General features: G+C 38.1%; 1 protein-coding gene across 5 annotated transcripts in view; it reads left to right on the forward strand.

Moving 5' to 3' along the window:
• LOC124612518 (threonine--tRNA ligase 1, cytoplasmic) overlaps positions 1-27,805 on the forward strand; it is a 145,734-nt gene that overhangs the window by 19,965 nt on the left and 97,964 nt on the right. For 3 of the 5 annotated variants that reach the window (XM_047140772.1, XM_047140774.1, XM_047140773.1), the window contains exons 2-4: positions 2,285-2,620; positions 23,212-23,301; positions 27,463-27,617. In XM_047140772.1, coding sequence (XP_046996728.1) covers positions 2,321-2,620; positions 23,212-23,301; positions 27,463-27,617 — 545 coding nt within the window. In that variant the 5' untranslated portion in view covers positions 2,285-2,320. The remainder of the gene's footprint in view (positions 1-2,284; positions 2,621-23,211; positions 23,302-27,462; positions 27,618-27,805) is intronic. The other 2 variants (XM_047140776.1, XM_047140775.1) reach the window with 1 other exon arrangement.

Genomic DNA, 27,805 nt, shown 5'->3' on the forward strand with positions numbered 1-27,805 from the left:
TGATTAGTGTTTTTTGTCTTTAAAAAAAAAATCTCACGGGATAGAACGAACAGATCAGAAAGATAAATATAATAAACTAAAACAGAAATTGGGGGAAACAGATAATTAAAATAAGTAATAAGTGTTTTTAAATTTAAAAAAAAAATCTCACGAGATAGAACGAACAGATCAGAAAAGTAAATAAAATAAGATAAAACAGAACTGGAGACAGCCACACTCAAACCAAACTCCGCGCCGTCATGACGTCACACACAACACCCTTACGTCACGGGTCAAAGCCGACGCGTGGGATCGGACGCTTCTGTTGACCCAATTAATGTTGCTGATGTGGAGATATATGTGCTGATTGTAAATTTTGTCATCCATTTATACCTAATGCACAGCATGAAAAAGATGGTGACCTGCAGGTCAACTGATGTCTTATTCAGAATGCAGTGCCAAGGTGTCTGTAGTCTGATTTCATTCTAAAACAAAATTCTTTGCTGAATTGCATTGTGTTTATCCGAGAACTTGATTTTATACAATCCAGGTAGCAAGCTTCTATTTCAGCTTTTGAAGGCTGAGCAAACTGCACTGACAAAAAACCATGAAATTATTAGAAATCCACGATATTAGTGAGAAGCAATTAAAGAATTATTTAATTATTTTATGATGCCATAATTAGCTATATTTTGTGCATACAATAACTTTTTGCAATGTGTAAAGTAAGATAAATCAGAATGTCTTTTTTCCACTGGTCTTGCTGTGTTGAACTGTAGTATGCAAAGAACTGCAAATAATGAACTAGGCCTAACACATTTTGTCAAAGCTTTTATGGTTGCTTACTAGTCATTTACATGAGTACATGCTGCACCTATTTACGACAAAATTAATTTTAAGTTCACATTTTTGATTCATTCATTCTCATCAACACATTGTAATATCATATATTCATCTAAGTTTGAGGAAAATCAAAAATAGAAAATATTTCAATTTGTTCTCAAAATTCACCTACTTGTATGTTAGCCATTCCTTCACTAGTGAGACAATCAGTGATTTTTACGGTTGTGTTCTTAGCATCTCGCGGTGACAGAGTGCTGATAAATCACAAGTACTGGATGTTACTTTTATTCCTGATATTATTATATTTTTATGAGTCTGCTTCTGTTTTAAAATCATGAGTCAGCCATAAACTTTATAATGGAGTAAATGTACTGTAAATATTTCCAGTGTTTTTAGTGTTCATATTTGCTTTGAGTCAGGAAGGGGGCTGAAGGTGAACATTTTGGATGCATCTTACTGCACTGCTTCCATATTCTGCATACACTACATCATTTAAAACACTTTTAAGCTCCGTACAAATTATTTTTTGACTGGTGTTCTGGATTAATCTTTGACTGGCACTAACCTTACCCAAGTTGGCATCATGCATACTGCGTAGCAACTGATACAGAAACCATAGTTTCTTTGTCATATGCTGGTGGTAGCCCAATGTGGGTGTTTAGCCATCGTATCAGCATACATCACAGAGCACCAAAACACACAAATTCAGTACTATTGGTCTTCTACTGAAATTGGCATAAGACGTTGCTTCTGCATCATGATTTTAACACATTACCATGTATTTAAATGGTATACTTTTCAAGTTTCCACCCTGACTAAGATGATGTTGACAGTTACTAGCAATGTAGATGATGACAAGTTGGATGTGACCAGTGCCAGTTTCAGATTCATGGTAATGAGCTAGTCCTGAACACTTGTTGCGTAATGTTGTTACTCAGGTAAAGTTTAATCAACAGTATTTTTCTTGCTGCAGAAGTACACCATATAACTACTACTCAGCTATGCTAACAATCAGTGATGGCTGAATAGTACATAATGCATCATTGCAAAATCTTCAGTGAACAAATTCTGCAACTAAGGATATCTATAAGGTTGCAAACTTATTGTCATAGTGCTTGTCCCCTCTCCCCTTTTTAAAAGGTTGCTTGCTTGTATTGCTTCTAAGCGGAATCAGTTTGAAGAAGCTTCCTGTACATCACATGTATTTAAATTCATCATATTTCTCTCCTTGTATTCATAAATGCTCTGTGATTGAAAGAGAACTAACAGTGTACTCTTATTTTTTTTGGTGCTTGTTTCAGCGTGGTATTTCTTTCTTGCTTTCTTTTCTTTTGTGTGTGTGTGTGTGTGTGTGTGTGTGTGTGTGAGAGAGAGAGAGAGAGAGAAATTTCTATAAACGCCTTTCTGATTTAGATGAAAATAACAATCAAACAGCTTATTTCTAAACTTTTACTCCTTACAGAAGTTTTGAATCCAGTACACAGATTTTTAGCTAATAATGGCTGACAGATTGCCAAATTTCGGCAACCTCAAAACAAAAGAGGGATTGGAAGTGCTGAATTGTCACCTTTCAGATAAAAGTTTTGTGGAAGGGTTTGTGATAAGCCAGTCAGATTTTATCACATTTTCTGCAGTAGAAAGTGAACCACCAGAAAACCTCCCTCATGTCTGTCGCTGGTTCCGACACATTGCCAGTTATGGAAAACATACTCAGATTAATTCAGAGAACAACCCTTCCAATAATGTAAATGAATCTTCAGGGGCAGAACTATCTCCCACAGTATCTAATAATGTGAAGGTGAGCATTCAGTTTGTGGGTTTAATACTGATTATTGTTTCATTAATGTCGACATTCACTTATTATATTTTTCTGGTAACAGTAAAATACAAGTATAATTTTGTAAGGATGTAGCACATATAAGTGTAAAAATAGTATAAGCTGAATGGCAGCAAATTTGCCTGTCAGTGTAATTAAAAGCTTTATTTCTCCATTTAGAGTATAGTAAACATTTCTTTACAGTTACAGTGTTTTATATAGTAAGCCCATAATCACATAAAAATGTCCTGTGAAAGTGTATTGCTGGCCTCAATAATACCTCACAAGGAGCTCATATTTTCTTCACTCTTTGGTTGTTAAATCTGCAGTGTTGTTACATTCTGCAAGGAGTTGTTGTTAAATACTCATTCTAGTTCATAATTCCCATTGTTGATCAATTTGAAACTAATACGCAGTAGTTCCAGTTCATCTTATACTCTCTTCGTAGCACACCCCGCTTGTTTTGTAATTTATAGACATAAGGCAAATATGTTCTTACTCCTTACTGTCACACTGCTCCTCACTCTGTTATTGTTTGTAGCACTCCTCATCCCGCAGTAAACGTCCAGTAAGCGATTTTGATTTTGTTACAGTAGTTCTCCTCTCACTGCCAATATGTGGCACTTCATTGTTATCTTGTCATCCTGTCTTTATAGAGTCATGCCTCAGACAAATTCAGTCTTCTCAGTATATGAAGCAACACTGTGTTCATAACACTTTTACCAGTTCTTTTTTAAATTTGACAGCTATGTATATTGGTATGTTAAATTCTTTGCTTTTCCTGAAGACACTTTTTGCTTTAGTGGTCTGGTTTGTACTTCTGCTTTATGATATCCATTTTCAGTGATCAGCTTTGTGTAGTCTAGTTTCATAATTGTTAATACCCCAGTGAGAGTTCATTATAACTGGTCATTTTTCTATAAGTTCATAAGTACAGAAGAGACAGTACCATACCATTAATTCAACTTCACATGAAAATGTGAGGCTATCATTTGTTTTACAATATTTGAATAAACTGTTTTCACACTTCAAAGTACTTGGAGATGTGTCTCTGCATGGCAAATGAAATTGTTGATTAGCGTGAAAAATGCCAAGTTGCACCATGGTTCAGAGTCAACTTTAAAGTCTAAGTTCCCCAATAACTGGCTGAGTAAGCCAGTTCAAATGTCAGAAGAAGATGAGAGCATACCACCTCACTGAGTGACGTGCTGCAGTGATTAGAAACTGGACTCGCATTCAGGAGGACAATGGTTGAAACCCATGTCTGGCCATCCAGATGTTAAGTTTTCCATGATTTCCCTAAATTACTCCAGGCAAATGCCGGGATGGATCCTTTGAAAGTGTGTGGCCAGTTTCCTTCCACATTCTTGACTCAATCCATGCTTGTGCTCCATCTCTAATGACCTCGATGTCGATGCGACGTTAAACGCAATCTTCCTTCCTTCAGCATTCTAACTCCAATAGGACCATGTCTTGTAAAGCACTGTTATATTCAAACCTGCATTCGGGTTGAGGACTGCCTTAAAATCTCTCTTCCATGCATAGCTAATGGCATATTCTTAACAGCCAACATGTACAGACTTATTCCATAAGTTAGTATTCTTATTCTCCAACAACTGATGTCATCTTTTTGCTTGTAACACTATGAAGTGAAGTGAAGTGAAGTGAAGTGAAACAATAAAAGTTCATCTTGTAACATTTTTGTTTTATTTACTGACAAGAAGGTAGCTATACAGTTATCTATGGACTTGACCTGCCGCGTATTGTAGAGAATCAGATGAATGCAGCATATTTCTTAAAAAGGCACAAGTGATCAAAACTTCTTTCAGTGTGTTGTAAGTCGCCCTTCTTCAACAATACAGATTTTGTTAAGCACCCATTAGGTACAAATAAATCACAGAAAGCAATAGTGCCAGACTCTTCCGGAAGTACATAAAATGAAACTCCTGGAAGTGAATACCTATATCTTAAGAGAAGCAATACTTCTTTGCCAAGATCGCAGTAAAACTCACTATTGTGGATAACCAGTTTCGGTAAACTATGTTACCATCATCAGATGTGTAATAATATTACAAAAGTGCTACAAACTGTTAAACAAATAATTCCAAATTAACCCATAGAGGAATCAATGACAATATACAGTCATCCAGGTTATTATAAACACCTTTTACCAGATGCATACAAGATATTTCCATTAAATCTCCAGATGCACAACATATGACTTGAATGGTGTGTTGGTACATCAAAAGTAAAATTTTAAAATTACTATGTATACTAATTGCCAAACCTTACATCCATATAATCACATGTCATGCCTACTAGGGCGCCACAAGACTTGACTGTCAACAGCCAATGAACAAGATGAACTTACAACAAGCACAACAGACATCACTGCAGTGCATAGTTTCTACCATTAAAAGTCAAATACGTAATTTAAAACCTACCATGATTCCAAATACAAAAGTTCTGAAATGCTTCTTGATGATTTCTTCCTGACAAACCATAGTTAAGACATCCTATACATCATATTTATGATAAATACATTATATCATCACAAACTGCTAGTACCTTTGTGACAACACAGCTAAGTAAGTGCCAACATAAATACTAATGAAAATTAAATTTTTTTTAAACAATTACAAAAAGGCCCCCCCTTGAACCATGGACCTTGCCGTTGGTAGGGAGGCTTGCGTGCCTCAACGACACAGATAGCCATACCGTAGGTGCAACCACAACGGAGGGGTATCTGTTGAGAGGCCAGACAAACGTGTGGTTCCTGAAGAGGGGCAGCAGCCTTTTCAGTAGTTGCAGGGGCAATAGTCTGGATGATTGACTGATCTGGCCTTGTAACACTAACCAAAACGGCCTTGCTGTGCTAGTACTGCAAACAGCTGAAAGCAAGGGGAAACTAAAGCCGTCATTTTTCCCGAGGATATACAGCTTTACTGTGTGATTAAATGATTATGGCGTCCTCTTGGGTAAAATATTCCGTAGGTAAAATAGTCCTCCATTCGGATCTCCGGGCAGGGACTACTCAGGAGGATGTTGTTATCAGGAGACAGAAAACTGGCATTCCACGGATCGGAGTGTGGAATGTCAGATCCCTTAATCGGGCAGGTAGGTTAGAAAATTTAAAAAGGGAAATGGATAGGGTTGAAGTTAGATATAGTGGGAATTAGTGAAGTTCGGTGGTAGGAGGAAAAAGACATTTGGTCAGGTGAATACAGGGTTATAAATACAAAATCAAATAGGGGTAATGCAGGAGTAGGTTTAATAATGAATAAAAAAAATAGGAGTGCGGGTAAGCTACTACAAACAGCATAGTGAAAGCATTATTGTGTCCAAGATAGACACGAAGCCCACGCCTACTACAGTAGTACAAGTTTATATGCCAGCTAGCTCTACAGATGATGAAGAAATTGATGAAATGTATGATGAGATAAAAGAAATTGTTCAGATAGTGAAAGGAGACGAAAATTTGATAGTCATGGGTGACTGAAATTCGACAGTAGGAAAAGGAAGAGAAGGAAACGTAGTAGGTGAATATGGATTGGGGCTAAGAAATGAAAGAGGAAGGTGCCTGGTAGAATTTTGCACAGAGCATAACTTCATCATAGCTAACACTTGGTTCAAGAATCATGAAAGAAGGTTGTATACATGGAAGAACCCTGGAGATACTAGAAGGTTTCAGATAGATTATATAATGGTAAGACAGAGATTTAGGAACCATGTTTTAAATTGTAAGATATTTCCAGGGGCAGATGTGGACTCTGACCACAATCTATTGGTTGTGAACTGTAGAGTAAAACTAAAGAAACTGCAAAAAGATAGGAATTGAAGGAGAGGGGACCTGGATAAACTGAAAGAACCAGAGGTTGTACAGAGTTTCAGGGAGAGCATAAGGGAACAACTGACAGGAATGGGGAAAGAAATACAGTAGAAGAAGATTGGGTAGCTTTGAGGAATGAAATAGTGAAGGCAGCAGTAAGTAAAAAGACGAGGGCTAGTAGAAATCCTTGGGTAACAGAAGAGATACTGAATTGATTGATGAAAGGAGAAAATACAAAAATGCAGTAAATGAAACAGGCAAAAAGGAATACAAATGTCTCAAAAATGAGATCAACAGGAAGTGCAAAATGGCTAAGCAGGAATGGCTGGAGGACAAATGTAAGGTAGTAGAGGCTTATCTCACTAGGTGTAAGATAGATACTGCCTACAGGAAAATTAAAGTGACATTTGGAGAAAAGAGAACCACTTGCATGAATATCAAGAGCTCAAATGGAAACCCAGTTCTAAGCAAAGAAGGGAAAGCAGAAAGGTGGGAGGAGTATACAGAGGGTCTATAAAGGGGCGATGTTCTTGAGGACAATATTATGGAAATGGAAGAGGATGTAGATGAAGATGAAATGGGAGATATGGTACTGCGTGAAGAGTTTAACAGAGCACTGAAAGACCTGAGTTGAAACAAGGCCCCGGGGGTAGACAACATTCCATTAGAACTACTGACAGCCTTGGGAGAGTCAGTCCCGACAAAACTCTACCATCTGGTGCTGGTGAGCAAGATGCATGAGACAGGCAAAATTCCCTCAGACTTCAAGAAGAATATAATAATTCCAATCCCAAAGAAAGCAGGTGTTGACAGATGTGAAAATTACCGAACTATCAGTTTAATAAGTCACGGCTGAAAAATACTAACACGAATTCTTTACAGACAAAAGGAAAAACTGATAGAAGCCGACCTCGGGGAAGATCAATTCGGATTCCGTAGAAATGTTGGAACACGTGAGGCAATACTGACCCTACAACTTATCTTAGAAGAAAGATTAAGGAAAGGCAAACCTACGTTTCTAGCATTTGTTGACTTAGAGAAAGCTTTTGACAATGTTGACTGGAATACTCTCTTTCAAATTCTGAAGTTGGCGGGGGTAAAATTCAGGGAGCGAAAGGCTATTTACAATTTGTACAGAAACCAAATGGCAGTTATAAGAGTCGAGGGACATGAAAGGGAAGCAGTGGTTGGGAATGGAGCGAGACCGGGTGGTAGCATCTCCCCTATGCTATTCAGTCTGTATATTGAGCAAGCAGTAAAGGAAACAAAAGAAATGTTCGGAGTAGGTATTAAAACCCATGGAGAAGAAATAAAAACTTTGAGGTTCGCCGATGACATTGTAATTCTGTCAGAGACAGCAAAGGACTTGGAAGAGCAGTTGAAAGGAATGGACAGTGTCTTGAAAGGAGGATATGAGATAAACATCAACAAAAGCAAAAAAAGGATAATGGAATGTTGTCGAATTAAGTTGGGTGATGCTGAAGGAATTAGGTTAGGAAATGAGACACTTAAAGTAGTAAAGGAGTTTTGCTATTTGGGGAGCAAAATAACTGATGGTGGTCGAAGTAGAGAGGATATAAAATGTAGACTGGCAATGGCAAGGAAAGCGTTTCTGAAGAAGAGAAATTTGTTAACATCGAGTGTTGATTTAAGTGTCAGGAAGTCGTTTGAAGCTTTCGAAATGTGGTGCTACAGAAGAATGCTGAAGATTGGATGAGTAGATCACATAACTAATGAGGAGGTATTGAATAGAATTGGGGAGAAGAGGAGTTTGTGGCACAACTTGACTAGAAGAAGGGATCGGTTGGTAGGGCATGTTCTGAGGCATCAAGGGATCAGCAATTTAGTACTGTAGGGCAGCATGGAGGGTAAAAATCACAGAGGGAGACCCAGAGATGAATACACTAAGCAGATTCAAAGGATGTAGGCTGCAGTATGTACTGGGAGAGGAAGAAGCTTGCACAGGATAGAGTAGCATGGTGAGCTGCATCAAACCAGTCACAGGACTGAAAACCACCACCACAACAACAACATTCTAAAAAGAATGAGACTAAATGCCAAAAAACTTTTAGGAAAAATATTAAAATATAGCAGTGTTCAACCCAAACTCTGGAGCTAACACAGCTAATCTTAAAATTATACTATTATAGTGCAACGCACCATGCTTAGAGCACAGAAAGATTAGGCAATGCGATTGCCTGTATCAAGTCCATAATTACTTTGTGACATGCCAACAGAAAGTGGTCAAAAGTGGTTACAGCCTGCTTCTTACATTGAGCACATTGGTTTTAAATTACATATTTGACTTTTAATGGTAGAAACTATGCACTGCGGCGACACCTGTCATACTTGTTGTCAGTTTACCTTATGTATTGGCTGTTGACAGTCAATCTTGTGGTGCACTAGTAGGCATGGCGTGTGATTATATGGACACAATGTTGTGGCGATTTGTGTACATAGTAATTTTAAACTTTTACTTGTGACGTGCCAACACATCAGTCAAGTCATATGTTGTGCATCTGGAGATTTAATGGAAAGATTTTGTATGCATCTGGCACAAAATGAATGTAATAACGTGTATGAAGGTATGTTGTCATTGATTCCTCTATGAGTTAATCTGGCATTATTTGTGTAACAGTTTTTAGCACCTTCGTAATATTATTACAGATCTAATGATGGTAACGTAGTTAACTGAAATTAGTTATCCACAATAATGTGTTTTATTGCGGTCTTTGCTAAGTAGTTTTTCTTTTCCCAAGAAAGTAATTACAGATCACCCCTTTCCCTATTAGTAAACTAATGAATACCTATATCTGTATTTATATTCTGCAAGTTACTGTGAAGTGCGTGGCACAGGGTAACTGCCTTTGGACCAGTTACTAGGACTGCTGCTTGTTTCCTTCTTGTATGGAGTGCTTAAATGCCTCAGTATGTACTGTAATTAGTATAACTAGCATACTCTTGTCCTTCCAATCCCTATGGGAGTGATACATAGGAGATTGTAACATATTCCTAGACTCATCACTTAAAGTTGCCGTAGAAACTTCTTAGTAGGTGTTCACAAGATAGTTTGCTGCCAGTTCATTTCGTCATTGCCCTCTTGACACACTCCCATTAGCCGAATGAACATGTGGACCATTTGTGCTCTCCTTCTTTGTATCCATTCAGTATGCACTATCAGTCCTATTCAGTGCGGATCCCGCACACTTGACTATTTTCTAAGATAGGTCACACAAATGTTTGGTACGGAGTCTCATTTGTAGGCAGATTGTATTTCCCTGATATTCTACTAATTAACTGCAGCCTGCCACCTGGTGTACTTATGACAGGCTCATGTGATCATTCCATTTCATATTCTTATGAACTGTGAATATAGTAGTCTAGAAGTTTGTTGAATAGCTCCCACATTATCCCAGGAGAACATAGTTTTGTATATTTGGCAGTGGAACACTCAAATACAAATGAAGCCCACATGCTGTCAGTTAGTTCACTAACAGCTGTTGGTTGAGCAGTAAATGAAAACAGTACAGCTTCAGGCAGACAAGCAAGTTCATGTGCTAACCAACATCAGCAGGTATCAGTGAAGTCCAAGTCACAATCCAGGAGAAAATCATGTAGCACGGGGCCGTCATCAGTACGGACACCAGAGAATTGGTGTAAACATGAGCTGGTTGTGACTGGTGTCCGCAGCAGCCCTTAAATCTGCTGCAGGTGTTTTGCCACATGTCCTGCTGCCGAAGGATGTATCCTCCTGCACTACACCTAATAGCCTTGATGGACGTATGCACAATTGTACTGATTGAGTCATCAACATATCTGGCAGGGTTACAAAATTAAGATACAAATGTTAACTAGTATTCAAGATGCAAGCTCTTTAAACATTCTTATATCAGAGGTGGATGAGTCACAAGCAACTGTGATACAGTTGCAACTAGTCTTATTTTATTGGTATGCTTTTAATATTTTTTCTGTTGGGTACTACATCATTGTGAAACAGTGTGCTGTAGATCTGAGTGAAGGATGAGGTTTTTTTTTGGGAGGGGGGCATTTGAAGGTTTTAACATTTATGAGAGTGGCTGATTCCCTTCCTCCCCTCTCTCCCCCCCCCCCCCCCCCCAACCACCCCCACCCCCCACACACACACTTTTCTAAAAGAAGTTGAAGAGCAACAGTTTTTAGACATTATATCTTTTATTGACAATTATTTTATCTTATGATTATTAATATTGATTTAACATACTCAGAGAATAGTTGTTTTACAATATTCAATGATGCTAAGGAGATAAATGTTGATTGCCCCAGACCCAAACAACAATAACAAAACTTAATTTTTTATATTGCCTTTGAACATGTTTTATCATTAAAGATTGTGGGACATACATCACACAGTTTGTCAGAAAAATGCCATGTGTGATTTCATTGATATAATATCATGTTACCCCTGCTTCCTGAAAACTATATTTATCAGTTATTTTTGCTCACATTTAGTCTTTCGGGGAAATGTTCTCAACAATCAATAGATGCTACATCAGTTATGTTCCAGAAATATTTTTGTGTGTTTGTTAATTCCAAAAAATCCTTTGTAACTTTGTACAAGACAGAAAAGCATTGATCATTATTGACTAACAAACAGGGACCCGTTTAGTGTTCATTGTCATCTGAAGACACACACCAAGCTGAGATCTTATGCATTACTGAATATAGGAGAGAAATTGTCAGAGGGATGTCTTTCTGGGTGCCCCATGTTTTTGCCTTGATGATGCAAGAGCCAATTTTGATTGACAGCCACTATCTTGTTTGTCAAATTTTTCTCGTCAAGTTGAATTTTGTCGGTTATTATGTGGGGTTTGTGGAACCTAGAAAAAAAAAATCTCATTTTGTTATAACTTTGTCGTGTGTTTTTTTTTTTTTTTTTTTTTTACGGTGTTTCACTATTTAGTTGATTTGATATTCTCCTTAATGCATGCAAGTTATGTCAATTTTTTTCTGCACAGGCTCAGTTTGGTGGTTTATCCGTTTCTTATCACTACTTCACCTCTGGTGATGTTTGTGCAAAGTGAAAAACGCCAATGTGCACAATTATTTAGAATTCACATTAAATGATAGGTAAGGGTGTATCTAGAAAACCACTTTGGTGTTCAAAGCTCCTTATTTATCTGCCATAAATTTGTTACCTTGCAAAGTGAGCTAATGACCTAGCCAGTGTGGCAGAACCATTATGTTTCCTCTAAAGAATCAAGCAGGGTAGGCGGTATTCACACGGGATTCAAGGAAAGTATGAAAACATCATGACAAATGCATGTGTGAACATAGATGCAGATGCTAGTCAAGCCTGCAGGTGGCGCTGTTGTGTTTGATCACAAATCACACCTGTGTAATGCCTTCAATATGCTGGAAGTGTCAGTTGTGGTCATAACAATGTTCTGTGTAGTTGTATGTCCGACCTAAGTGAAGACTTCGAATGTGGGCACATTGTTGGTGCTCGTATGATTTTTTTGGCGGGGGGGGGGGGGGGGGATTCCATAACCAAGAGAGCTGAAGTATTTGGGGTTTCAGGAGGCACATTATTGATGATTTGTATTGAGTACAGGGAAAGTGGAAAAACATCATCCAAAAGGTCACAATGCAATGAAAGTGTGTGTTGACTGATTGTGGTAAATGGTTGTTGAAGAGAATTGTGATGAAAAATGAGGAGGATGACAGCTGCAAATTCACTGCAGAATTGAATGTTGCACTCACAAACTCTGTCAGCAACAAAACAACATGAAGGGAGCTCCATAAGCTGGGAAGTGCAGGAGAAGCTGGAATTCCAAAAAAACACACCAATTTTGCAAATGCCCATAAAAGGAAATTTTTTTTGCCAGAGCCATAGAACATGAACTATGAAGTAATGGAAGAAAGTCAGTTGGTCAGATGCCTCTTGTTTCTCACTAACTCGTAACTTGTGACCAACTTTACGTACACCGTCCTAAGCCTACAGTGCAGACTGCTAGATGGTGGGGGTAGGAGGGAGGGGCCACCACTGATGATTCGGACAGCCATATCTTTGTATTCCATAGGCTCCATGGTTAAGCAACAAGGTCACATTACTGCCAAGAATTATGTGATCATTTTAGCTGATCAAAACCATCTTATGGTAAAATAAAATATTTGTTCCTCAGTGGTGATGCTGTGTTCCATGATGACAGGGCCTCTTATCACTCAGCTCGCATCGTCCCTGAATGCTTGTGAAAGCACGAGGATGAGTGGTTGTATCTCCCTTAGCTACCACAGTCACCAGATTTCAGTGTTATTGAGCCTTTGTGGTCTACCTTGGAGAGAAAGGTGCATAATTGCTATTGCTGCCATCATCATTACCTGAACTTGTCACTATTTTGACAGAAGGTGTCCTAAACCATGTTATAGCCCAGTCTACGAAAGATGTTGTCAGAGGGGTAATTCAAGTACTCAAATTTTTGTACAGTGGAAGGGGAAGTGTTATGAGCAACTTAAAAATCCTGACCGATGGGTGGGGATGGGGAATATGTAAAGGTCACTTTTTTTGGCGGGGGGGGGGGGGGGGGGGGGGGTTCTTGACTATCTCAAAAACTGCAGGTTCTAGTGAAAACGTTTCCCAGTACAAAATTGAAATACATTAAATTTCCTACAGACTAATGAAGAAACACACACTGACAGAAACTGCACACTGTTCTACAATGCTAGAGGAGAAATCGTTTTTAATCATGCTGTACAGCAGTTGTTGCATTCTTCCAGGACTTCCTCCCCACGTGAGCACTGCTCACTTTTCAGCTTACAGTCAGGCTGTATCTCCTCAGCATTTCCTGTGCAGTTCTCTTATATGAGTAATCAAAATAACTTCCCTGAACTTGTATTTTAGGGTGGAATTATTTTCAGTTTAGTGAGTCCTTATTAGCATTTGTTAAATGAACTTTTATGTAAAATACGTTCCAATAAACAACGGCTAAAAAGTGTGTAATTTATAAGTGTGATAGTCAATTACCTATGTAGTGTTGGTGGAAAAGGGATTGGATTGCTAAATGTGGCATCTTGCTGCTGTTTGTGATTGTAGCATATTGCAAAGCCGCATAATTGTGTTGTAGTCACTTAGTTGTGAATTAATGGATGACCAGGAAGTTATTGCACTTCTCCTGCCATTAACTGTGATACTGCTAGACTGCACTAATCTCTTCCATTCAGGAATTGCTAGCATTTGTGGAGTGGGCTGCACTGAGTGAAGCCACTGCCCATACATCAACAGTATATCTTGCAAGGTAGGTGTCAATATGTCTGATGGAATAGGAATGATCATGTTTAAATCGTTTGTTGAAATATCTGAAGTTCCATAACATCTCATTCAAACATTAGTCGATTTGTGTCTGCATCATAAATTTATTCTTGATTGGAAATGTCAGTTTACGAGCCTAATTCTCATCATTTGCAGGAGGTGTTACTGTTTTGTTTCAATATGTAGAAAACAGCGACTGAGTCCCATTGAATGCTCTCAAGTACGTATGGTAAGGATGCTACTAGTGAAAGAACGTGTCATGAGTGGTATCAACGCTTCAAGAACGGTGATTTTAACGTCGTAGACCGGCATAGTGGTGGAAGAGAGAATGTTTTCGAAGATGCAGAATTGGAGACATTGTTGAGTAAAGACTCATGTCAAGCTCAAGAAGAATTGGCATGTTTAGTGGGAGTGACATAGCAAGCCATTTCAAAACATCACAAGGCTATGGGCATGATTCAGAAAGAAGGAACTTGGACCCTGTATGAGCTGAAACCAAGAGACGTTGAACGGTGTTTGTGAACAGTTGCTTCAGAGGCAAAAACAGAAGGGATTTCTGCATGGCATTGTGATCGGGGACAAAAAATGGGTTCATCACAATAACCCTAAACGCAAAAAATCATGGGGATGTCCCGGCCATGCTTCCACGTCGACGGCCAAACCGAATATTCACGGCTCCAACATCGTGCTCTGTATTTGGTGGGACCAGCTCGGCATTGTGTACTATGAGGTGTTAAAACCAAGTGAAACAATCGCAGGTGCTCATTATTGAACACAGTTAATGTGTTATGAGCATAGCATCCAAAAACAAATGGCCGCAATACAGCGAAAGGCACAATAAAGTGATTTTTCAGCACAACAATGCTCAACCCCATGTTGCAAAAGAGGTCAAAACGTACTTGGAAAGGTTAAAATGGGAACTCCTACCCCACCCGCCATATTCTCCAGACATTGCTCCCTGCTACCATCACTAGTTTAGATCAGTGGCGCATGGCCTGGTTGGCCAACACTTCCAATCTCATGAAGAAGTCACAAATTGGATCGATTTGTAGATCACTTCAAAAGATGAACATTTTTTTTTTTTTTTTTTGTGTGTGGGATTTGTACACTGCCAGAAAGATGGGAGAAAGTAGTGGCCAGCGATGGAAAATACTTTGAATGGTACATGTGTAGCCAATTTGTTTTATTAAAGCCTCAGATGTTGGGGAAAAAACAATGGAAGCAAAGTTGTGAACCTTGTAGTTTGATTTTTTGAAACTGAGTCATCTAGTTCTTACATGATAATGCACTTATTGTAGTACTTTAAAATAAATAAATGTGGAAAGAACCTGAGCTGTATCTTCTGCGGCCAGATTACTGACAGCATCATTTGGCACATTACCATGAAGGGTAGGCTCATTGTCTCTTCAATGTCAAAGGAAAAGAGAGAGCGACTGATCAAGCTGATCAATGTTGACATGAGTGCAAGTAACTGAAGGGCCTTGGAGACTCTTTTTTAAGGTACCTATTGAGTGTTCCTGCTGCACAGTACCACATGCAAATGTTAAACCGGACCCAATCTCACATTAGCTCTTCTTAAACAAGAAATCCCAAACAATAACAGCACAAAAATTAAAAAGATCTTAAATCAGTACATAGCACAAGAGACAGAGGAGCTCTCCGAATCCTTTACTCTAAGAGTACTGAAAGTGGCAGTTTGTAAACGCAAAAATCGCAAAGCAGCCTGTGACGAAGCAAGCTGGTATAATTTTAATTCCTCTCTTGTTTTGCCATCTGCCTTCTTAAATTCATTTTCTCACTTTTTACTAATTACCATTAGCATGCACGAGTAGAATCTGCAGTGTCATGTAAGAGATAGGTTGGCGCTCAGTTTTAAAGAATATAACACCAGATCTAATTTTGTGCTTAGTTTTAGGTATGTAAGTGATTTTCTAATTTATTTCAGCTATTCCTAGTTAGTATCTTTTGTTAGAGGCTGAAATCAGTGATTGTTTCGCAACTTAAATTCTATTGTTGACGTATAAACAACTATAAATTCTGTACTAAGTAAAAACATTTGGAAAACGAAATGCTAGTAATATTTGGCTCTCTTCAAAAATATGTTAGCAAAGTCAGCCCTTAATTAATTCCAAAGTAATTAACAGTTTTGTCCAAAGTATTGTTTGCTTAATGATATATGTCAATTTCGTCATTTAAACAAATAATTCGGCTGAACCCTTGTAGAAGAAACTGTTAAAAGGACGCAATTTTTCTATGTATTGAGTTAATTTAATGAGTTAAGTTTTAATTGTAATTTCTGTAAATTAAACTTCGAAAAATATGTAGTTTCAGCACCTATTATTGTGATGATATACAAGAGGCCGATTTTTGGTCACGAGACAGTCAGTCCACAGCTGATTTTCAGACGAATGACCTGTGCTGTTTAGAACAACAACAATGCTTCAAATTAACTGTAGAATAAGTGTTAAACAATTAGGCCAAGTGTAAAAGCAGTGACGGTGTCTGCTCCATATGTACTTGATTATTCTTCAAGAAATGTGAACTTTGTGGTTAGGTTTTACTCCTCATAGATGTTCAACAGGAAACCATTGTAGCAGTATGTGGATGTTTGCCTGCAAACTATTAATGAGGCTTATGGAAAGTTAAACAATAGTGCACTGGCCATATAAATGTGTATATGGGAGGTTGTGAAAAGTGAATCAAGCTCACAAACTGCAACAGTGTACCCAGAACAGATCATGGCCTCCTGATTGTGAGTTGACTGGAAGAGTTGAACCAAAGACTCATAAGGTTCTGTGACAAGCTAGAAAGTGACTTGACGAGCTAGAAAGTGACTTCTTAGACTGTGCCATAGGGTTGAGAACTGTAGGGTCCCCTTAAATGGGGCAGGTGTGCACTACACATCATAGGGTACTACTCAGGTAGCTGACTGTGTGTGGGGTGCTTACAAGGGCTTTTTAGATTACGAAAATCTCGACCCAATCTAGATAACAATACATTGTGGGAAACCCAGAAGTGTCAGTGTTGGATCAAAAGAAAAGCCTCCCACAAGGGGGCGTATCAAAATACTAGTGGTTAACTGCTGAAGCATTCACAACAAACTGCCTGAGTTTGAAGTGCTCCTAAAAAGCACTGAACCTCACATAATACAAGAGACAGAAACTTGGTTAAAACCTGAAGTTGACAGTAGTGAGATCTTTGAAGAAAATTCAAGCAGTACTGGGTAATGGAAGTGGTTTATTTGTTGCAGTAGACAAGAAACTCAAATCCACTGTGAGAGAAGTTGAAGCTGCTTGTGAGATTGTTTGGGCAAGGTTTAATACCAACAGAAGACATAAAATTATAATAGGCTCCTCCTAGCGATCAGCAGGCTCACCTCCAGACATAACCAAAAACTTTAGAGTAAAAAATAGTTTGCTTCTCTTTAGAGAAGACTTTAATTATCCAACAATCAGTTGGAACAATTATAGTTTTGTTACTGGTGGGTGTGACATGACATCCTGTGAACATTACTAAAGGCCTTGTCGGAAAGCTACCTAGAACAGATAGTTCAGAACCCCACTCATGATGGGAAATACGAGGGCTATCCACAAAGTACATTACGTTTTGGAATTAAAAATAAATAAAGTATTGGAATTTTTTTTTTATTATATACAGATGAAAGCCACACTTAAATACTACTTTTCTACGTAGTTGCCATTTAAATTAAGGCACTTATCGTAGCGATGGACTAGCTTGGAAATTCCTTCGTCGTAAAATTCGGCAGCCTGCCCTTTCAACCACGTGGTTACCTCTTCTTGAAGCTGTGCATCGTCATCAAAACGCTGCATAGCCAACCACTTCTTCATTCCTGGGAATAAGTGGTAGTCGCTCCGTGCGAGGTCGGGACTGTACGGCGGATGAGGAAACAACTCCCACTTAAAAGATTCGAGAACTTCACGAGTGGCATTTGCCCTGTGGGCCCGGGCGTTGTCGTGAACCAGCAAGATCTTTGAGCCCAACTTTCCCCTGCGCTTGTTTTGTATTGCTCTTCTGAGGTTGTGCAGAGTTTGGCAATACCTTTGAGAGTTTATTGTAGTGCCTCTTCAAGGAAATCCACAAAAATCACACCTTTTCTGTCCCAAAAGAAGAGCATCCAGTCCCTAATGAATGAGGCAGGAACTGAAATTGAGGCTAGAAAAGCAAAATCTGAAATGCTTAACTCTGTTTTCAAATGTTCCTTCACAAAGGAAAACCAGGATATTGTCCCAATTTAATTCTCGTACCACTAAAAAGATGAGTAAAATAAATATTAGTAACAGTAGCGTCAAGAAACAGCTAAAATTGTTGAAATTGAGCAAAGCCCCAGGGCCTAATGGAATCCTTACTCTGCACCCTATTTGCAGCTGAGTTAGTCCCTCTGTTAACTAAAATCTGTCAAAGATACCTCATACAAAAAGCCATGCCCAGTAGGTGGAAGGAAGCATGGGTCACACTTGTGTCCAAGATGGATAGCAGAAATGATCCACAAGACTACCATCCAATATCCTTGATATCCACTTCCTGTATGATCTTAGAACATATTCTGAACTCAAACATAGTGAGATGTCTCATACAGAATGACCTTCTCCATGTCAACCAGCTTGAATTTTGAAAATATAGATCATGTGAAACGCAACTCGCACTTTACTCACAGGACATCCTGAAAGCCATGGATCAAGGCAGTCAGGTAGATGCAGTAGTTCTTGATTTACAAAAAATATTCGACTCAGTACCACACCTATACTTACTATCAAAAGTATGATCATATAGGATATTGGACAAAATTTGTGACTGGATTGAAGATTTCTTGCTAGGGGGGATGCAGTCTGTCGTTTTGAATGGAGAGTCATCGATAGATGTAGCAATAACTTCAGGTGTGTCCCAGGGAAGCTTGTTGGATCTCTTGCTGTTCCTGTTGTTTATTAATGATGTTGTGGACAATATTAACAATAACCTCAAAATTTTTGCAGATACTGCAGTCATCTACAATGAACTACAGTCTTAACAAAACTGTAAAAATATTCAGTCAGACCTCGATATGATTTCTAACTGCTGCAGATATTGGCAACTCGCTTTAAATGTTCAGAAATGTAAAATTATGCACATCACAAAACAAAAAAATATAGTGTCCTATGAGTATAATATCAGTGAGTCTCAGTTGGAATCTGTAAACTCATACAAATACCTGTGTGCAACACTTAGTAGGGACATGGAATTGAACAGTCAAATAGGCTCAGTATTTGGTAAACTAGGTAGCAGACTTCAGTTTGTTGGTAAAATACTAGAAAAATGCAGACCTATCCTAGAATATTGCTCAAGTGTGTGGGACACTTAACCAAATAGGACTAGCAGGGGATATTGAACATTCATACAGAGAAGGTCATCACAAACGGTCGCAGGTTTGTTTGACTTGCAGGAGTGTGTCAAGAAGATGACGAAAGAACTGAATTGGCAGACTCTTGAAGATAGGCTCAAACTATCCTGAGAAAGTCTAACAGTGTTTCAAGAACTGGCTTTAAATAGTGACTATAGAGTACACTACAACTCCCTGCATATTGCTCCCTTAGGTATCATGAGGACAGGGATAGATTAATTACAACACGCACAGAGGCACTGAAATAATCATTTTCCCCATGCTCCATACATGAATGGAACCCTAGTAACTGGCTCATGTACCCTCTGCCATGCACTTCCTAGTGGTTCGCAGAGTATAGATGTAGATGTAGAGCACTTAACATCTAATGCAATATTGCTCTCTTGTGGTCCTTCTACCACTCACAGTTATTGCAGCGCTAATCATTTACGCACCCACCAATTGTGTCTATATGTATGAAATTATTTTGAAGTTTGACTGTGTCTTCTGGGTGTTTCACCTTTTTTGTCAGGCAGTTTGTTTTTGCTTACTTAGACTAAATATTTTAATGCAGTATTAGTTACAGAAAAGTTTTCTCCTTCTCACTTATTGTTTCTGCTGTTGGTTTAATGACTAACTTTTGATGGTTATTTATCATAGAGCAATAGTTAACCTAAATTTGTGACAACAGAATTATATTTCTGATGAACAACACTATTACATTGTACAGTAATGTGTTTCACTGTGGTACAACAGGCCATATGCAATAACAGCATAATTCATGAAAAATAAATGAAGGTGGTTGCACCTAATTCTTGAACAAAACCGTGTGATATTGATTTTTTATCAACTTTTATTAGATGCTTTATTACTCAGATATTGAAATGTTATTTCAAGGTAAATATAGTGAGTGGGTTATGATTAATTGTTGTATGTTATGCTGCCTCTTTACAATAATTGCTCAATTTTGCTCTGTTTTGGTACAGGGCTACTTTTGGAAATCACTAATTAAATATTTTTAATCACTTGGTTTTTAGCATGTACAATCATGTAAATCATGATGGCAAATTCCTTTTGCAGCATACTACTGCTACAGCTAATCTCATAATAACTTTTTTCCTCTACTCTGTTAATTTATTGAATTCATTTGATGTTTGAAATATGTGTAATTGTTGGCAAACCAAATTGTAAGGCATGTTACTGATAGCTATAATAAGAAAAGTTTCTTCTGAATATAATTTAACATTATGGTATGGAAAACAAATGAATGGACTTGAGCCTTCCGTGTTGGATTTGTTTTCACTCGTACTTAACGTATTTTTTATTTTTATTTATTTTATTTAATCCGTCTCATAGGTTTTATTGGAAGTATGTTGTCAGGACCCAGAACTTGGAAAAGTAACGAAAGTAATTTATTAATTTTCTTTGTTTTTATCAAGTAGATGATTTTAATATCAATATTGTAACACATTTCAATCTATTGGTTTCTTCATCCCACCATGAATATTAAGGAGTTGAACGAAGTGGCTCAGTGGTTAAGACCTGTGCTTGCAATGGAAGACAGAAGGTTTAGATCCACACCAGCCGTTTGATAAGTTGTTTAATGCAAATGCTAGGGGTTATTTCCTAGAAAAAGATACAGGTGCCGAAAATCCTCCCCGCATATGCACACATGAGCAAGTGTGCGCGCGCGTGCGCCCACACACACACACACACACACACACACACACACACACACACACTTCCCTCTTTCTAAGTTTTTTTCTCACCCTGAATTTACTAAAATCGCTGTTTCTGATGACTTTGTCAACAGTGGAATGTTATTCCTTCCTTCCTTCCTTCTTTCCTTCCTTCCTTCAAGCAAAAGACAATAGAAATACTAAACAGAAATTATATGACACTGTCAAACAATGGAAACTCCACGTATGAATATCAACAATTAGGAAAAGATGGATTGCTGTTTTCCTTACAGAAGACACATTAAATTGCAGACAGGTATGATTAAGACAGTGACACAAAGCTTTCGGCCTCAGCCTTCATCAGCAGAAGAGAAACACACACCAAACACAAGACCACCAACTCTGGCTGCTAAGGTGTCACTGCCAGAGTTGGCGGTCGTGTGTGCATGAGGTATGCTTGCTTATATGTATGAGAGAGCTGTGGCCAAAAGCTTTATGTAAGTGTCTTTTAATTGTGGCTGCCTGCAACATAGTGTGGCTTCTTTACAGTAAGTGGCGATCTTATCTTTTGCTACAGTGTTTATATTACACAATACAAGAAATAATAAGTAAGTCTCAAATAGCACAGTTCATCAAGCACTGATAACTGATTTTTTCCTCCTCACAAATTCTCATTGTAAATAACCTTGAAAATGTGCTATTTGAGGGTTTCCCCATGTAATAACTACAACTATAGCGTTCCTTGGCATTGTGTTCACTGGTACTAAGAAAACTGTGCTAGTTTCAGTGAGGCAACTTCTGTCATTTGTAGCTGTGACAAACAAGTGATTACAGCTACCCACAATTGCCTAAGAACCTTTCAGGCAGTCTTGAAAGTGCATTAAAAGACCCACCATAAATATTTTGAGTGTTAATTGTCATTCCCCAATCTCTTACCTGTCAGTAAACAAAATAGAAGTGGATTAATAATCTAAAACTTCCAAAGTTGTCTCCAGGCATATCTTTTACTGTGATGAAGTGTTCTTTGGCAAATATTTAGTTCGCCCGTAGATTCACACAATTGCAAATGCATTGAGCAATGTCAGGGTTTAATTTTTTTCCTTAGAAAAACACACACAACCATAAAGTTTGTGATATTTTTAGTTTGCACTATCATTTGCATTAAAAGCCAGTTTAATGTTGCTTTTCATGCAATATTTTTAATATGATTTTATTGAAAATAGTTCCAGTGTTTAAACATTTCTCTCACTATTTAGCAAAGATAAATTGGGAAACAATATTTTGTCATTATATTCAGTAAAAAGGGTAGACTGATTGGTACAATACCTGACCCATTCACACATATTTTATTTTTCACTCTCATGAAGTTCTTACATGCGGTGTTAAAGTTTATCTAAACTAGAGGCAAATGGTACAGTGTTTTCAGAAAAAGAAAGAATGTTCAAATATGTCCTATTCCATCTTCATTTTCCCAGTTTACACATCTTAAAACTTTCTGCAATATGGAATGTCCTTGCTGAATTTTTTCCCCCTTCCAGTTGTTTTTAGTGGATTTTTCCCACAGACATCAGCACAGCAATGCTCTGTCTCTTGCATCTTTGACTACACTCTCTATCCCCATCTTTTTTGGTAATTCTTCTCTTCCCATCTTTTCTGCTAATTCTCCTCTGTTTGTAGTCTTTTCTTGAACTCCTGACAGTTGTCCTTTGCAGTATTAGTGCCATTTATTCCAGCACCTTGTATATTTTACTCTGTTAGCAGCACAAGCTCTCTGAGTCGCCTACTTCATAGTCTGTACTATATGCTTTTTCAAACCAAATGTTATATCCCTACCATATTCTCTTTGTGAGCAGACTGTGTGTACATAATTTCTGTAGAGCGTCTTTTCAGTTATTTCACCTACCTCAACCCCTACCCCTCCCTTCTTTGTTTATCTTCCCAGATATAGAAAATCCCGAGTTTCTCCCTGACATTCATTTATATTGAAACCTACAAAATAGCGCACACCTTTCTGAACAGTGGTTGAGGAAGTGCTTTCACGGTGCAGATTATTTTTCTACGAAGAGTTCATTGAGGGAATGTGTGGATCATGTTAAAGGAGACTATTCTTAAATATGAATCCTATGATGCAGATGGCAATGATATAGTTTTCAGATACATGCCTTTTCTGAAAATCTTTTATCATTTAATAAACACTTACTTTTATATTTCATTTATTTGTAGCATGAATTTACCATACCTAGATTAAAACTGACTTTCACAAATATCACATTATAAAGCAATAGCTGTATGCAGATAATGTGATGCCAAATAATATGATCATGTAACAACAGCAGGAACAAAAAATAAATAAATTGTAATATTTCAGAATTTTCACTTTAAATCATTCTTCCTTTTGATTCTCAGGCAGCAACTGTGAAGCCAAAAAAGGAGAAGAAACCTGCTGGAACCAAGACAGATGTGGCAGAATTAAAACCATGGCCATCATATATTCAGGTATTTTATAAATGTCTGTTGTCACCCTTTAGCAGCTCTTCAGTTTCAGAAGAGTGGAGATTAAAAATTACACTACACTCTGTTTTTGTATGAAGTCTTTCATTAGTAATGCAAAACTTGTAAGCTGTTGGAGAAATCTTTGTTAAGATCTGTCATTACCACATAAAAATTGACTAGACATAGAAAAGTTTGTCACCACTTGGATAATACATATGATAGCCCTTGGCACTGCCATTCTGTTTTGTAAACGTATAAATCCAGTTGTGTACTTCAAGCAATTGTTACATCATGTGGCACAGATTTTTCAGCAGTTCTCACACTGGGAGTCTCTTCAGATTGATAAGAGCTGATGAATGCCTGTTTTTATATTTCTTTAACTGTTCCAAACATTCTCCTACTTTAAGCATTGGAATCAAACTTTGTGGATGAGTAGGCCTATTGAGAACATTTGTGCTAGCCATTTTTTTATTTCAGGTGTCTCAAATAGTCAAGAATTTTGTGCTAGCCATTTTTTTATTTCAGGTGTCTCAAATAGTCAAGAATTTTGTGAGTACCCTTAATCATTTAAATTGCTAGGTAGCCACGTTGTTATGGTTACATGAACTTGTCCATTTCACAGTCTGAAAAAATCTAGCAAATAATTGCATTCCCTTAGTTTGTATGCCATGTGCAGCACAATATGTGTACACTAGCGAGCATTTGAACCAGAAACAGCTGTTGCATTTGGGGGGGAGGGGGGGGGGGGGTCGTATTATCCTTCTGTACTATTGGAAAAGCGAATGACTATTGCAGCATGCCACTGGGACATAATTAGACCTCGGATTTGTTTTTGGCATGACAGTGGAGCCTTATGTGGTTACAGGTGGAATACCTAATACTCATTCTCACACTGGGATTATATTAGCTTACAGTTCAAAAATCATGCAAAAAAGTATCCATTGTTCCCACAGTTTGCATTTTGTTCAGTTGTGCTGTGCTTCATGGTTTTAGGGGTAACTAATCGGTTCTGAACTTACAGCTCAGTGTGAAATCTGGTGGGTGTAATCACAGAACACCTAAAGGCAATTTGTAGGTCATAGACATACACAGTCGGTTTCTGTGTGAAACAGCCAGAAACATGCTTTCATTGATTGCCTTGAGTAATTAATGGATGGCCAGAAGACTCATCACATTAGATTGTGGCCAAAAATTTATATCACATTTCATCTCCATTATCAAACAAGGCTATGTTTTGACGTACCATTGAGAATACCTCTATAAAGAGAAAGCTCCCATAACCAGAGTCAACTGCTGTGGCCAACAACTTGTTGATAATGGAGCATCTCAGAATGTAGTGGAAGGTAGATGAGCCACAGTGCTGCAAATCAGTTGTGAATTCAATATTGCCTTGATATGGGGTAGAGAGGCTGTGCCCTGCATGTGTATTCACTGTACATCATGGAAATATTGTAATGTTGGTTCGGGAGCACTACTGTTGGATGCTCGAAGTGTGGTAAATCAAATAGGACTGTCAGTAATTGATATTTGTGTCATATACCCTCCACTATGTACTATACAGTTGCATGCAAAAATACAGGGGGAATCACCAAAAATTTGCACACCTGTTATTTTGTCAATGGTTCAAGACTCGAAACAAGGTTTTTGGCAAATAATAGTTGGCAGAGAGGCACATAATTTTATTTTATAGCTAATACTCTTAACTTGTGAATCAACTAAGATATTAAACCAACTATGTTCTTTTTTAAGTGGATTGAGATAAATTTTTTGACTGCATTCAAAAGTTCTTGAATTTATGAATTAGTAATATAATGATTTTTTGGTGTTGACATTTAAACTTTTTGTATATATATCTGAGAAGTGTGCCAAAATTTCAAGGCAAGGTGGCTGAAAATTGACTGTTGGTGTGTAACCCCCACCAAGTGCGGCTCTTGTGCCACCCAGTGCTGTTATGTCAAGCTGCTCAACTGTTTACCTTTTTCCACAAAAGCTGTTCACTTGAACATGAGCAGGTATACGGATTTGGAATAGTTTTCCAAAGTGCTTATGATTCAATATAAGCCAGCATATAGTTTGATCTACAGCATTCGTAGCTGGCATTGTATACATTTTATAGTAGAAGCATAAGCCTAACTTCTTTCTGCATATGATGACATAGCTTGGCATAATAGCCCCACTTGGTAAAGTCCACACCACTCTATCAGATTCCAGTTGCCATGCCTTTCAACTTTAGCGCATTTCTCAGATTCTTTTGTAGAAAGATTCACCACCAACATTAACAAGCAATAACTTTTAAATGATCTTAAAAGAAGTTTATCATTTCATTTAGAAAAAGGAATATTTACTTCAGTGTCTCAATTGATCGTAAATATAATACTCGTACAAAAAAAGAGAGATAGGATTGGGGGGGGGGGGGGGTCTCTCTCTCTCTCTCTCTCTCTCTCTCTCTCTCTCTCTCTGTCCCTACTGTCACTTGAGAAAAATCTCATTTCAATATCTTGAACTGTTTGCAGAATAAAAGGGTTGATAGTTCTAGGTGATTTGCCATGTATGAATAGATGTAGATTTGGACATAAACAATGAAAGTGAAATCAGTATCTTCCAACGAGTGTCTTAATGACAACTACACTTATGACTCCTGATGGCAACTTCACATACAAAAGAAAATTATTTTATCAGCTAGCTGGCTTAGACTTTGTATGTACATGAGATAGGCAAAATAATGTGAACACCTGTACTTACTTGACCTCCATGTGCCCGTGATACAGCTGCAATTCTTCTTGGAATACTGGCATATAATGATTGTATAGTCTCCAGCGGAATGTTATGCCACTCTTCGATCAGAACTCTTCTAACTGCTGTAGTGACGAGGGAAGTGAAAATCTGCTCCTGAGTCTGTGCTTCAATACTACCCACAAGTGTTCGATAATGTTGAAGTCCAGGGACTGTGCTGGCCAGGGAAGACACTTCAGTTGCGTGCTGCTCCTCATACCATGATTGTGTTGTCTTGGCTGTGTGAATGGGTGCATTATCGTCCTGAAATATGGCGTCATTGTTGGTGAACAGCATTTGAATCATGGGGTGTACCTGATCACCTAAAATTTTCACTTGATCATTGGCTGTAACATGGCCTTTGAGAGTAATGATGGGACCAGCAGAATACCATGATATAGTTGCCCACACCATCACACTTTCACCTACATGCTTAACCCATGGGATCAAGCAATCAGGATTGTAGACTTCTTTTGGTGTTCTCCAGATGTAAACCCAGCCCAATGTTCGAAATAACAAAAACATGGACTTGTCAGATCACATGACGTGTTTCCACTGATCAATCGTCCAGGATTTGTGCCCCTGACACCATGTTTTACACTTCTTTGCTTTGGTTGTCATCACTAATGGTTTTGGTATAGCAGCTTGTCCATGAACATTCACTTTATGCAGTTCTTGGCAGACATTGTTGATAAATATGGGGTCTCGAAGTTTGTTATTTAGCTCCGCAGTCACTTTACCTGCCATGTTTTGTGTTGTTTCAACATAATTCGTGTTAGCGTACAATAATTTCTGTCATATAGTTTTGATTTGCACCCACTATTACATTTAAACGATTATGTCTTTCCGTGTTTTGTGTGATGTATCATGACTGTTGAAACAGTTGCTCTTGAAGCATTCAATACTTTAGGGTGTCTTGGTTACTGATGCTCCACCTAATTGGGCCCCCACAATCTGCCGTCTTTGAAGCTCTGTTAGGTCTTTTATTACTTGTTGACCTCAGCCTCTGATTACAAATATGAAGTGTGCACTGCTCGCAAACAACCTGCGCTGATGCTTAGTCCGTACTGAACAAGCACAGTCCAGCACGACACATGCCTTACCTGTGCTGTTGATCATCAGACACAATCATCCCATTACTACCACTGTTCACATTATTTTACCTGTCCCTTGTGCTTTCATGCACACACACATTTTCAAAGACGAATGTTTCCCTTTGATTGTCATTAATTGAATTTTGAATATTAATGTCCAGGATATATTTTCATTGCTTACTGAGTGAACGGGCCCAAAGTGGAGTGCTGGATTTAGCTCCAAAGAGTGTGTTGTAAGAGTTTAGTTTTGTTACAGGATAAACCACTACTTTCTTTAAAATTTGATTTTGTTCTGCAGGAGAGACTGGATCTCTGGGACAAACTGAAAGCTGAATATGATGCTGAGATAGCTGCTAAACCATCAGAGCCTATTGTAATCACTTTGCCTGATGGAAAGACTGTAGATGGCATGTCATGGCGTACTACTCCGTATGATGTAGCTAAAGGAATAAGGTATTGTTAAAAAAAATGTTTTTGGTCTTAGTGTAGAATGTAAAATTGAGCCATTTAAGTCATGCACAGAGAGTTCTTCTTGAGCAGGGCAGCCACAACTGTGCAAGTCCATTTTGTAAAATGAAGAAACACCATAACAGTTGTGAAGCAACAATGTTTTTTTGCTTGTGGCACCTGTTTCATCTTCG

Source organism: Schistocerca americana, chromosome 4, assembly GCF_021461395.2.
Source record: "Schistocerca americana isolate TAMUIC-IGC-003095 chromosome 4, iqSchAmer2.1, whole genome shotgun sequence".
Lineage (NCBI taxonomy): Eukaryota > Metazoa > Arthropoda > Insecta > Orthoptera > Acrididae > Schistocerca > Schistocerca americana.